The 14,437-nt window shown below is 32.5% G+C and overlaps 3 protein-coding genes across 6 annotated transcripts; 2 read left to right on the top strand and 1 right to left on the bottom strand.

Annotated features, from left to right (window-relative positions):
• The first annotated feature begins 83 nt into the window (after window positions 1–83).
• LOC101266507 (28 kDa ribonucleoprotein, chloroplastic) lies at window positions 84–5,282 on the top strand. Of its 4 annotated transcripts, XR_003246597.2 has the most exons (8): window positions 84–512; window positions 1,177–1,275; window positions 1,376–1,663; window positions 1,816–1,972; window positions 3,107–3,141; window positions 3,284–3,501; window positions 3,593–3,763; window positions 4,792–5,282. XR_003246597.2 is itself a non-coding variant. In XM_010321887.4 (5 exons), the coding sequence occupies exons 1-4, from the start codon at window positions 162–164 to the stop codon at window positions 1,930–1,932; spliced, it is 855 nt and encodes a 284-aa protein (XP_010320189.2). In that variant the 5' UTR covers window positions 84–161; the 3' UTR covers window positions 1,933–1,972; window positions 4,792–5,282. The 4 variants fall into 4 exon arrangements, 1 of the variants encoding a protein (XP_010320189.2); XR_003246596.2 differs by having other exon boundaries at window positions 3,284–3,763; XR_741245.4 differs by lacking the exons at window positions 3,284–3,501; window positions 3,593–3,763.
• A 2,949-nt stretch (window positions 5,283–8,231) lies between these two features.
• LOC101266215 (blue copper protein) lies at window positions 8,232–9,425 on the top strand. Its single transcript, XM_004237901.5, has 2 exons — window positions 8,232–8,388; window positions 8,852–9,425. Exons 1-2 carry the CDS (start codon window positions 8,232–8,234, stop codon window positions 9,238–9,240), a joined length of 546 nt encoding a protein of 181 aa, XP_004237949.2. The 3' UTR covers window positions 9,241–9,425.
• A 2,619-nt stretch (window positions 9,426–12,044) lies between these two features.
• On the bottom strand, window positions 12,045–13,238 carry LOC101265917 (classical arabinogalactan protein 5). The gene has a single exon (XM_004237900.5). The coding sequence runs from the start codon at window positions 12,656–12,658 to the stop codon at window positions 12,263–12,265; it is 396 nt and encodes a 131-aa protein (XP_004237948.1). The 5' UTR covers window positions 12,659–13,238; the 3' UTR covers window positions 12,045–12,262.
• Between the last annotated feature and the right edge of the window lie 1,199 nt (window positions 13,239–14,437).

The following is a 14,437-nucleotide window of genomic DNA, read 5'->3' as shown; positions in this document are numbered from 1 at the left end:
TACATTATTCTAATTTACTCACGAAAAAAACAAATTTTATTTTTTTGGGAGGGAGAAAGCGGTTTATATTGCCGTGATATGACCCTTATCCAGTCGTAAACTATCCCCGAACTGCAGCTTCCTTTGAATTGCCCCATTTACACAGCTCTTCCACTTCATCAATGGCGTTACTTCGCTTACTATGTTCTCCATCCCTATTCCCTTCTTCATCATCCACTTTGTTTCCCCTTCACCACCATTCGACAACTCCCGTTTTACTATCCCCTTCCTCCATTTCTTTGCGAACTCCTTGTTTCTCCCCATTAATCCCCATCAAACCCCAAAGACCGTACCTTTACATATCCAATTGCTCTTCGTCTGCCCAAACTCCAGAAACCGCACTAGACCTAGAAGAACAGTTAGAAGATGGAAGTTTGAAAAGAAGAGTGCTTGCACAGAATGCTCCTTGGACCTATACAGCAAACGACCTTCGACCTCTATTTGAGAAATATGGCACTGTGGAGGATATTGAGGTTTGCACCTTTTTAAAATATCTGTTTTTTTTTGTATGGTGAATTATATAGGGTATGAGTATAAAGTTTTTAGTACAACAACATATTCAGTATAGTTCCACAAGTGCGATCTCAATCTCAGGTTTGGCGAGGATAGAATGTACACGTACATTAACCCTGTATTTATGGGGGAGAGATGTTAGCTATGATTTTGTAGTAGTATTGGAAATTGAAAAGTGGTTGAAGTTAGTGTTATGGATTAAGATTTTCGGGAAGAAAACTGACTTACTTCCATAGGTGAAAAAGTCTACTTTTGGATGGAGAAATTTTGCTTGTACTCAAATATTGGTAAGTAGGTGACATGATAATGATACTATATGCAGTATAAGGTGTGATGATGATTTTAAGTATTAAAGTTTTGAAGCATTGTCTTCGTGTTGGTTGAATTTGGTGTTATGAATTAAGAATTGTGATTTTTGGAGAGGAAAACGACTTCTAACCATAAGTGAATGAAGTCATTTTTCATTTTGATGAAGAATTGTTTTCAAGGAAATTATCTTATAACCACATACAGGAAAATGGTTTCAGGTGAAAAATATTTTTCTCTGTACCAAACTTTTTAAGTTTGATTATACTTCTTTAAGTTTTTCTGAGATGGCTTTGTTGTCTGTTGTTTGTTCTCAAGGTTGCAATGTATAACAAGACAAGAAGCAGGGGTTTAGTCTTTGTCACAATGGGCTCACATGAGGAAGCTAAGGCCGTTCTTGAAAATCTTGAAGCGTATGTAAGGATTTTGAATGCTTACTCTTCCTGAAAAATTCTGTCACTATCTGACTTTTTTTAAATGAGTTTGGGTTACATTATTGGTTGTTAACACTTGACAGGAACTTGAGGGTAGACCTTTGAGACTTGCATGGGCTAAGCCAAAGACTGAGAAACCTTCTTCTCCACCGCCATCCAAGCCGCTGCCTATACACAATCTCTTTGTGGCTAATTTGCATTTCGAAGCAAGGTCTAACGACCTGCTGGAATTCTTTAAGGCTAATGGTGCAAATGTTGTTTCTGCTGAAGTCATATTCAATGATAATCCCAGACGATCAGCAGGATATGGGTTTGTTTCACTTAATACCAAGGAGGAAGCTGATGCAGCATTATCCTCCTTTGACGGAAAGGTAATTTTGGGTTTGGCTGCTTGTTGTGATGAATATAAGTTCCATTTGTTGAATGTTCATTGCAGTTTCTGTAGTTTATTTACTCTTTTGGACTTGAACCATTGGATCTGGTTAATGTCGAAAACCTGATTTGAGTATATCTTCATCCATAGGAATTTATGGGAAGAGCTATAAGGGTGGCACAGAGTAAAAGGTTTCTCAGAGAAGAGACAAAAAAGGTTATCAAGTCCCAAGAACTACCATCTGAATTGATCTCTGTGGCAGAATGAGCTAATACTGCTGAATTTTGAAAGTTATTCCTCTGAGGAAGTGAGTTTCCATGACTTTTTGTTTGTATAGTAGAATCCAGGCAGATAGCTTCAAAAAATTTGTGTCAGTTATATAGCTTCATGTACGTCCCCCGTTTCTTTGGTTTCATCTATTATTTGGGATTACTTTCTGTTTTCTATCTCTTCGTTTTGTTTAGAGGTGACGAAAAATGTTTAATCAAGTATAAGTTTCTAGAGAAATATCCACTACGGGAATTGAATACAGTCCGAAGGTGACATCTCTTCCAAATTCTCATTGCAAGAGAATCACTACCCCTAGGCATATTCTCTATGATAATTGAATGCAGTCCCTACGTGACATGCCATGTATCCTTCAAGGTCTCATTGCAAGAGAATCAGTAATTCTTTGTCTACCCAGATATATGAAAATGAGTGCTGGTGACATATCGGTGCTTTGGGTAGTTGCTAAACAATATTTGCTCTGGCAAATTATGAATCATCGGCCTTCCCAGCATTTGATATGTTTAAAAAAAATAATGACTTATAGCCCTTTTAGTTTAGAAGTTTGATCAAATCAATTCATTGTAGGATAGTTTAGCAGATATATGATACTACTGAGTGGTGAGCACAATGGAGTAGGATCATAGCTATCTGTTTCTTCCCGTGTATTTAAGTCTTCATTTTGTCTGCTTTTTCAACATATACACTCATCTCCTTAATGTTATGAACAAGCATTAAGTTTTGAGTTGTAGTTTTTCAAGATTAATTGTCAAACGTAGTTCTTCCATGTATCCTACTTAGGTGAACCATTTGGTTATCTATTCCATAAGTAACATCCCAATACCGAAGGGTACTAATTACTTTGTCTCATGCTGTAGGCCGCATTTGCTCCTATTTCCTTGTACTAATATAACAATTCATTAGTGTGTAAGGTGAGTTGTGCTCTCTATTGCACTTCACTTTCTACTTATTTGCACTATCACTTTCTTTTACATCTACTTTTTATCTTGACAATTTTTTGTCTGATTTTAAGTTCTTAGCACCTATGTCTTGATTCAACAATTAAGAGATCACTTAAAAAGTATGCACATCCTTTTTAGAGAGCACAAGTCTTTTCCTGAGGTTTATTGTTAAGTTGCCAAGATGTTACTAAAAAGATACAAAAAACCTGCAGGGGATGGGCATGCAGTCGTTACATCCTTGTTCCAAGTAAGTTCTAGAAAATCCATATATTGGCTTATACCATCCACCATTCTACTTCTACTCCAGAAATATAAATTTAGAGGCAGTTATCCTTGATTCTGGAGATATGATTGTTCCGACTTTCTAAACATGTCTTGTTCCTCTGTAGCCAAATAATCCAGAATATACATAGAGGGATGGTTATTCTCAAAAACAAAAAAGAGATACATAGAGGGATGGTCCTCCAGATCTGCTTCAATGCTCTAGGAGTTCTCTGATGTTGCCAGCATTCAATCAAATCTCTTACCTTGAGTGGCATTACCCAATAGATTCCACACATGGGAACAAATCCTAGCATTGTCTAGTTAGTTTGCAGAGTATGAGGAGGTGATCTACTGTTTCTTGGTCATTCTGCCACTAATATCATCTATTGCACAATAGGAATCAACTTTTCTGCAATTTGTTTTGTGTTAAGCAGGCCCCGAAGAGGCAACCTACCCAAACCATTCTGCCTTGACAGGGTGCCTTAGTCTTCCTAATCGGTTTCCAAGGCCAGTTATCATCCCATTGATCAGCTTGCTTCATTAGCAAAGTGCAAACTATAGCAGTTGCTGACAGAGAAACTATTGTCTTTACTTGCTGCCTAACTGTGAGTATCCTGTTTGTTTTGAATAATCTGGAAGGGCTCCAGCATCTAAAGTAGGTTACAAAAGCCTTCTACTTCCCAGTCATTCAAGTTTCTCCTAAAGCTTAAGTGCCACACTGTGATTGAAAAAAAAATTGACACCACACCATATTTGTTGGTATTGTGTCACCATGAGTTCACCATGATTTGTTAAACTCATAAGGACAACAGTAAAACCTTCTCCACCTCCAGCCATGCTCACACTTGTTTCTGCTTTTATTGGAAAAAACAGTTTCTTTGTTATCCCCTCATTATCCATATCTTGTTTTTAATAATGCGAGCTAGTAAAGTGTGATCCTAATGAAAGACAAGTAGGGAGTCAGATTGATTTAAGTTGGGTTAGATTCTGGACTACCAATTAGTAAGTGAAGTGTCTTCTTTACCCTAGTTAAAAGTCACCACTCTTATAACAGGAAATACCACTTGAACTAGGCATTGTTTTACACTGAAAATGCCATTTGGGAAAACAAATGGACGTTTCCTTTTATGATAACTTATAGAACTATGTATAATCCAATGAATAATATATGTTCCGACAATCCAAATTCAAAAAGTAGGGCTCAGCAATGCGATGTACATTGTCATGGCATCAAGCATCTTCTGTTTAGCCCCCCTAACATGAAACTTAAATTTTGAAGTAGCTCTTAGTATTATATCGCCGTGGTTCATGTCAATAGCTTTGTGGGGTTTGGAAATTTTCATGAAGTATAGCTCCTGAACTATAAGATAGTCTGGGATTACTTTCCAAAAACTATACGTCCTGCTCCAAATTCAATCTTCCTGTTTGATTTCTGTGGATTTTAAAATGAGAGGTATCTAGAAAGGCTATGGAAGCCTGCTGATGCAAGCTTTTACCATCCCTTGTAGCTACCCCGTTCCTTTCTTCTTTTTTTAAGTACACCTTTTTTGTCTTCAATTTCACCGTTCCCTACTTGAAATGCAGTCATTGAGTTGTTTATTTTTCTCTTTCGTTTTTCCCTTCTTCTCTGCAGTATCACTCTCTTCCAACCAAGGGCTGTCAATAGAGAAATGAAAACTTCATAGTTTTGGTAGTGGAAGCTGTTGCTAGCAATAGGAGAAGGGCTGTTTTGTAGATTTGTCTTTGACCATGTATCAAATTGCATGATTATTCCTTTTAGGAGTATGTTTTGCTAAGAAGAAGAAAGTTGTTTTAAAGGCAAGTGAACATTTTTAGACTATGAACGGTACATTGCTATAGAAATCACCTACAACCAACCTGTTTGGTGCACATTACTTTTCTCATTTGGCCTTTTCTACCCATCTTGAATCAGCTTTGGTTTCTGCCATTACACGTACTTGTATTCTTAAACAGAGAATTTTTCGAGTGCGAGGCACCTTTAAAGTTTTGACATAGATGAATTTACAGTGTAACATATAGGTTCACGTGAATTCAGTACTTTCTGCTCAGACATTGTATACATTCCAAGAAATCTACTAAATATCTATGCGTACTTCTATGTGATTGGGAACTCATTTTTGTACATTGACTTGAGATTGTTATATGAACCCATAAACTTCAAATCACGAGTCAGAGTCCGACTGAGTTTTGAAGTAACTTCTTGTTAAAAGTTAAAGAGTATAAATTCTGTTAAAGAAGGTACTCATCAAAAAGGAAACCCACTAGAAGAATAAGAGTGATGTTGAAGTGCTACCAAAATTTGAGGTGAGATGTAACGTTTGACGAGATGCCATTTCTATAGTTAGCCAAACCTCCGAATCCCATGTCAGAGACCCCTTCTTTTTCGTTAATATTTTTCTATCTTTACTAAAACGAGAAAATTTGGATTTTTCATATCTGTTACCCGTATTGGAATTTCAATTTTATTCATACTCAGTGCTTGAATTCGAAACCTCCTTGTTACATCTTATCTTATATTACTTCACTGGCAAATGATCAAATTGGAATTAGGACAGCTAAAAAGGAGGAGGGGGGATCAGTTGGCCCAACCCTCTGGACCCTAACAAACCCAACAAAATTAGTTTCTAATTCTCTCAAAGACCCAACGTCCATGCCCCATGGGTTTTTGTTTTAAAATTTTGAAATAATATTTGAAAGTCATTTTTTAAATATGAATAGATGTTTGCTTTAACAAATTTGAACCACCAAACTTCAAACTCCAAGCTTGAAATGTGAAATTAAAAATTTAAGAGACAAGTTTTAAGAGTTTTGTCAAGTTCTCATTCACAAAAATACGTTATTTCAACTAAACCTTCAAATAGTCCATTTATAGAAATGCAATGTTGAATTTGAAGACTCGATCGATCCCAAATAAGTTGGTATTATCATCAACGTGTGATTCAAGTGAAAAGGAGAAATAAAGCAAAGACCTCACCTTAAGAAATGATCATTAAAGAAGAATTAATTGACTTTGACAATAATTCCAAAGATAACAATGTGGGATTTGACATCTAAATTGTTGTTAGATTGTCTCACTCAGTCGTTTTATAAGCGCCCATTATCGTAATTTTTGCACTGCTCCTAGTCCTATATCACCTTGTATAAGTGCCTTCGTCATATTCATAAATATAATTTGAATCATAATATCACTAGTTAGAATTTAAATAGTTGTGAATTGTAATTTTAAGATCAGTGAACTTTCTTTTCCTTATTTGTTATGATTTCAAGTTAGTGATCTAAAATTGCATCTTTAAACACAGAAAATAGCCAGTTTCTATAATCAGAAAACATGAATGGAAGAAGCAAAAAATAAAATAAAATAATAGACACAAGAATCAAGTTGAGATAAAATGATAATTTTTTTTTATTTTTAATTAGGGGTCTGAATTTCAATTCTTTTAATATGAAAGTGCCTTTATTAGAAACTTTTCCGTTACGAATTTGATTCGATCACGCTTTAATACAAATATCAGACACGACAGATAATTTTTTTTTAAAAAAAAAATGATACACTTTTATTGAGGTCGGCATGTGGCGGGACCCCCAGTGACCTTTACACCATTTTGATGAATCGTTAGGTGAATACATTTTGTAAGTTTATATGAGAAAGACTATCCCTCATCCCTGGACCCTAAACAGAGTTTCAATTTTTTTATTTATTTTTTATATTTGAAAGAAGTCTATTTATAATCATTTTAAAAAATAAATATTTGTGTGGGTTCTTTTTTTCTTTTATTTTTTTCCCGGGTGGTGGGGCTGGGGGACGACCTTCACATGTCTTTGGTTTTTTCTATAAAATTCTTTCGAATAGTGTCACTTTATTCTAGCTAATTATGAGACCAATCTAATATATATATATATATATATATATATATATATATATATATATATATATATATATATATTATCTTGAATCTTTTTATCTATATTATCATTACTCCTAACAAAAAGAGAGTTCATATATACTTTATATATGCAATTCCCCCAAGTTGATCGAAAAGTGATCTTCCTACTCCCAAAAAGTACCTCTCAAATAATGATTACTTTATATATATATAAAAAAGTTTGATCGAATATGTTATAGTAATTTTTTAATTTATGGCTTTGGATTGTATAGAAGTTTGATCAAACATCTATAGTAATTGAAAATTTTTGATGGCTCACATATTTATTCTTTTCATATGATTGTGGGGGTAGGGGTGTGGAGGTGTATGAAAGTTTTATCAAACATATTATAGTAATTAGCAAATTTTGATGATTTATACGTTTATTCTTTTCATATATATGATTGTGAATCATTTTATTTTTTTATTCATGGTGTTGAGACTTTAGGTAGAGGAGGGACTATGAAAATTTGATCGAATATACTATCGTAATTAACAAATTTTGATGACTCATACGCTTATTATGATCGTGATTCTTTTTATTTTATTTATTTATAGTGTTAAAACTTTAGGCCGAAGAGGGTTCTAAAAGTTTAATCGAATATGCTAAAATAATTAGCAAATTTTGGTGACTCATATCTTTTCTTTATTCTTTCATATGATCTTAACTCCTTTTGTATTCATTTTTAATAATTCATGGCGTTGGGACTTTAGGAGTGTTGAATGAGTACTAATTAGACATTAGTGAAAATGGTCAAACATATATTTGATTATACATGACTTGTTCTCTACGCATTTCACATCATGTAATATAATGTTTCAACCTCATGTTTTTCATCAGGCAAAACAAGAATATCTTAACTAACATAATTCATTTCACCAACCTAATTCTTCAAGGCTAGAAAACAAAGAGATAAAAGTAACCACTTTTTCAAGGCATTAGGTATAATGTATGTCAAACTGAAATTATGTGACATCTCCTTTACAACTATATATGCACCCCATTACAAATATATTAAGTGACCTACTCCATATGCATTCTCCTATATAAGAAAATCAAATTAAAGCCACTCTTCACTCAAAATTAAGATTACCAAACTCTCTTATCTTTTAAATTCATCAAAAAAAAATGGGAAAACTTTTGGCTGTGACTTTTTTGTTCATGTGTTGTTTTGTTCCAAGTTTGGCCAAAGTTTATACTGTTGGAGACTCATCTGGATGGGGACTTGGTGTGGATTATACCACTTGGGCTAGTGGAATCACTCTTAATGTTGGTGATTCACTTGGTAAGTTTTCTCCCCCATATATACACATTTTTTTTACTTAGCAAATCTAGAAATTATCATTACATATGAAAATATCAGGTAATCGTAACAAACTCCCTTTATTTTAATTTATGTGACATCATATATATATATATATATATATATAAAATGTTGATAAAATTTAAAAAAGAAAAAAAAAATTAAACTTATCATTTAAAACAAACCTTAGACAATAGACATACTATAGAAATTCGCCATTTTCTGAACGTCGTTGAGATAATGCATAAAAAGCTATAAATTCTTCGTGGAGATAAAATGAAAAATTTGAAGTTAATTAAATTGCTTCTAAATATAGAAAAATAGTATTCTTTCTGCTACATAAGTTTATATGTCAAGTAATTTGAGATAAAAAGAGTATCTTTTACGTTTATGTATATAAGTTAAACTCGTAATAGTAAGTAATACTTTTATTTTATTTTTGTAGTTTTCAACTATCCAAGTGGTCACACGGTTGATGAAGTAAGTTCTAGTGACTACTCTTCATGCACTACCGGTAATTCCATAACGTCCGACAGTAGCGGCGCCACCACTATCCCTCTCAAGACCGCCGGCACTCATTACTTCATTTGCGGCGTAATGGGACACTGCAGCGGCGGCATGAAGCTAGCCGTCACCGTGGCAGCAGCCGGAGGAAGTGGTGGTGGTGCTACCACACCATCAACCGGCACCACCACACCAAAAACCGGGACCACCGCTCCTAAGACTGAAACTACTAATACCACACATCCATCTGCATCAGTAACTTTGTCACCATTTATTCCTTTGTTAATTTCCGGTGTGGTTGCAATATTTAGTTATTTTGTCACTATTTAATAAGCTTAGCCAGGATAGAGGCAGTGCCACGTTGTGACCATTTTTTATTTCCCTTTTGCTTTGTTGATTTTATTTATGTTTACTGCTTTTTACTATTTGATTTGCTATTTGTAAGTTGTTGGGTTGATACATGTCTTGTTTTCATTTGTGATTTATTGGCATGTCATGATGACTCTTTTGGTAAAGTACTCCCTCCCTCCTTTCATTCACTTGTTGTTTCATATTAAAAATAATTTTTTAATTTTATTTGTTCGTTTTAGTTTATATTAAACATCGATTCAAACAGGAGGAGTACGTTTTGTTAATGTGCTTTGAATAATTAACATTTCAGAGTTACGAATTGATGTGCACATTAAACTATTCATATGGCTGATTGACCTCACAATTCAAACACAACAAAGCGATAATAAAAAAATCTAATTATATTTTCTCATTTTACTTTAGTGTTAAATAACTATATAAAATTTGTAATAGTAGTCTAAATATCATTAGTAAGATTAGTTTAGTATAATATGAAAAGAAGGGAGTATTTGATGCATGATTATGATTTTTGATGGTCCGTCAACACATTTTTACATGATCTAATCAAATTAAGCCACCATAAATTAAGTCCACGTCATAGTTCTAACTTCTAAGCCCAAGATTGTATTAAATTGATCCAATATCCAAGCCACAATGTATCAAGAGATATAACATGCCTAGTAAAATCCAAGCCCAAACATTGTGTCTCTTAGTCAAAATGAAGGCCCATTGAAGATGTACATAAACAAGGAAAAATGAATTTTAGTCCCATCAAATACGGCATTATATGGCATACGAAAATACTATTGTTGCTATATCTCTCTCTCATATTTTCGTATTCCAATTCTACTTCATTTCAAAATTTGTCTCTCTTCTTTTTTTTTTCATAAAGATATTCACGCAATACCTTTTATTAAAATATGAGTCTTTATCCGTTTTTGATATTTATTTTATAATTTTATTTTTATTTAAATTGTATAAATTGTTGTTTGTAGTTGAAATCACGTTTTGAGTTTGATAAACTTCAAATCACTCTTCAATGACTGAATCTAAGAGAATTACTAGAGGTATCCAACTTAATCAATAATGTTTTATTTTTCAAATATCACAATTTTCTACTTAAAACACAAATTACGATAATTTTATATTTTAATTTGTTTATTTTGTATTTCAATATCACTTTGTATACAAAAAAGTTCTATTTTTTTTAATTTTGTATTCATCACAAAGGTATAAGTCACATTTGTATTTCGATTGAAGTGCATATTTATTATGCTCATTTTGTATTTCAATCTTAATTTTCAATGATAACAAGTTTGTAATTCTTTTTATTATATTTTCCTCATAATTGTATACCAACAACTTTTATATTTTATGTGTTCACTTTACAATTCAAATTAAAATTGAATATCGTATGGTGGTGAGTATTTTATTGTGATCATTTTGTATTTAACTCTCACATTGTATTCAAAAAAGTTTGTATTTTTGTGTGTTCATCATAATGATATATCAACAAAATCAATTTTGTATTTCAACTGATGTGAAGTATTTATTGTCCCCAAAAATTTTACAAATTGTATTCCAATATAATCTAATCATTACATATGAATACAGTTAAAGAAAGATACATGATTCTACAAAAAGAATAACATACATAATTAAAAAACTACAATCAGTTGAGGTTCTAGAAAATACAAATTTAAAAAACGCGATTTAATTGAATTCATTTCAACAGAAATTGAGTATCATCAATGAAAATTTAAAAATCGATACTAGAAATTTGATGAACAAGTGAGATGAGTTCTTTTGTGTTTAATTTTTTAAATTTGTATTTATTTTGAATTTTTATAACTGATGAGACTTTTAAGCAATTGTTCCTTTCTAAAGAAAATTCTCTCCCCTAAATTTCTCCTTTTTGTTAATTAATAATTATATTCTTTAAATTAAAATAAATAATAAAAATTTAAATAAACTAAAACTTTGACATTTTGTGTTAGCAATGATTCCTATTAAATATTAACATTTTAAAAAATTTCCCAATTTTAAACTACCAATCAAATAAAGAACAGTTTGTTTGCAACAAATTAAAATGTTACTAGTATTTATCTATGGAGTTTGAGATAAACATTTGTTACTTTCTAGTTTTCTGGTACTTATCCCTAGGGTAAACAAGTTGTTTTTAATAAAAAATATTTTCCAACTCTGTTCATAGACTTTCATACACAACACACACTAAGTATTTGATATTTTCACGTCTCAAATTACAACTAAACGTGTAATTACCATTCACTAATTAATTGATGCAACGGAAATCAATCAAAATATAGGAAATTTGAACATACAAAACACACATGGTAGTACTTCACTGTTTATTATTTAATTACTTATGTTACTAATACTTTAATTTCAGTATTATCTTTACACTACTAATGCAAAATGTTTAGTTTTAATGGGAAAAAAATCTTAAAATCTGAAATAATTATAAAGTTGGAGGGACCAGTAATGTCTCATCCGCCGTACTTGATGGTCTGTCATTTTTGTCAGATACCAAACAAAATGGAAATCATCATATCAATAAACAACTTAGCTTTACTTACTCCTAGGTATGTATAACGTGATTCCGGCCTCCAGAACCACATGCCGCACTATAACCAAAATAAGTTGCAGCTGTCAAAACACGTGTCTACCTAGCAATTTCTAATGCTTTTTTTTTTCTTCAATCAAATTGAATAAATTTAATTAAACATCATAAATAAACGAAGAATTTATAATAGGCGTAATAATAGTAATAACAATGGTGATGATAATTAATAAACAATAACCATAAGTAAAAATCAAATCAATAGCATGTACGTAATCGTCACCATCACCCAAAGGTAAAAGAAAAAGTAGCAAAACGAATAATAAACATCAACGAGTAAGATGAACTAAAAATATAAAAATCCTAAAATCATAAACATCTCTCTCTCCAGCAAATCCAAATGCAAATATCTCCTCAGATCTAAAACAGCAAAGACGCAGCGAAGATGGCTACGACGGCAGATCCAGCAACAGCGACTCTGTTCAAGGATGCAGCATTTGGAGAGGAAGTTGGAGAACCGCTTGGTGTAGCACCGATGGACGGAGCAAGAGCACCGCCGGCGGTAGGAGCAGAAGCCGGAGTCTCAACGGTTGGTGGAGCTGGTGGAGATGAAACTGGAGAATCAGAAGGGGAACTTGCAGCAGGAGATACGGAAGGAGCAGATACTGGGGTAACAACAGGAGTTGGAGGTTTTGCTACCGGTACCGGAGACGGTTTTGGTGAAGCTACCGGAGAAGCTCCCGGAGCTTGAGCAAAAGCAGATCCGGCGACCAAAGCGAACATGAAAGCAACAACGATAATCTTCGAGTAAGCCATTGTCTTCTCTTTCTCTCTCTAGAACTTTTCTGTATATTGTGATTTTTGTTTTTTTTGTAGAGAGAGAAAGTGTATGTATTTTTGTAGAAGAAGAGTTGTAGAGACGAAGAACACCGCCACAGGGAATGGAGTATATATAGGAGGGAAGTGAAAACAAATGAAAATGAAAATGTTCACGTCTTTTGTTTCGGTGCAAAGAAATCAGGAGTGTACACGTGTATAGTTAGATGATCGAACAGATGAAGAGTTGCGAAACACTAAGGACCGTTTGATCAATTAATTATTCGCATCAATTATGGTTACCGTTATGATTGGCACGTTCTAAGGTGGAATTAAAAACCTTTTCTTTTTGTGTTGCCCACCTGGTTTGTGGGACCATACAACGTTTGAGGGCTAATAATAGTCAACAGAGTAAACCACTTCAATACAGTAATTAAAAATAAGTATAATACACATAAAATGTCATATAAAAATGTAAGTTAATACGTATAATATACATAGAATGTCATGTAGAAGTATGAGTTGATACGTAAGGATATTGCACATTGTATTAGAGTAGAGTGAAGAAAATGGAAGTTTCTATTCGATGGATTGTGTGATAAATTGCACCATTAAACTATAGATGCAAGTTATATAAAGTGGCGATCAAACAAGCTATGTATTGAATGAGTACGGAGTTGATTGGTCAAGAAAATGTATGTGCGAAAGATAAAAATTATAAAAAATGAAGATGTTATAATGGATGTGTGGACAGACATACTAGGTTAGATAAAACTAGGTAGAAATAAATATATGTAGGATAAGATGGAAGTGGTTTTCGTACATGATGGATAAGACAAGAAAAACGAGATTATGATGGTTCGAATTTGTGAAAAGACAATGAACACGTACCATAATAAAGAAATGTAAAAGATCGATTACAATGAATAAAAATAGCCCCGAAATAATATTAAAAAAGAAATTAAACTACTAGTAAATGTTTTCTTAAGTGTGTCAAAAAGCAAAACCACCAAATAACATGGACGAAGGTAGAATTGTTTGCTGATTAAAGGTTAGTAGCAATTATTAGCATTAACTTTACATAAAAGTTTAATTATACATTGAGATAAGCTCTCCCAGAAATTGTGAGCGTGAATTGTATCTGAAGGCGTAGTCTATTGGCTATTATCAATGAAATGACTAATTAAAATTACTGAGATTTCAAATTTGAATATCTCAAAATACCAGTCAATTTATTTTTATTATTTAAGTCTTATTATATAATATTACTTTGATCAAGTCTTAATAAATAATATTACTTAATATTTATATTTTTTGGTGGAATATAGCATAATACCTGTAAAATCAATTGAGCCATGTATGAGTTGGCTTGAATCGAATAATATTATGGTTATTCTCTATTTTAAAAAGATTGACCTAGTTCAATTTTATGGAGTTTAAGAATTTTATTTTTTTTAATTTTATGGTTCAAAATTAAAGTTATGTTAAATGTACTAAAATGTCCTTTAATCTTGTGATTTTAAACATGCCACGTAAAAAGTTAAAGCTAAAATATTATATATAAAAAAAGGATGAAATAAATTAAAAAATAAATAAATATATTCTTTTTAAAACGAATTGAGTATTATTTTAAAAAATAATAAGTGAGTAGTTATTATTTTATTTTTTGAAAAAATGGGTCGGAACAAGAACATAGTCATTATGAACTGCCACAATCATGAAGAATAATTGCTCACAAAAATCACAGACCAGAGCCAAAAAAAAATGTAAGATACTTTT

This window comes from Solanum lycopersicum, chromosome 4 (genome assembly GCF_036512215.1).
Source record: "Solanum lycopersicum chromosome 4, SLM_r2.1".
NCBI classification, from domain to species: domain Eukaryota; kingdom Viridiplantae; phylum Streptophyta; class Magnoliopsida; order Solanales; family Solanaceae; genus Solanum; species Solanum lycopersicum.
The sequence above is the reverse complement of the archived record's forward strand: the minus strand, read 5'-3'. Positions and strand labels throughout refer to the sequence as shown.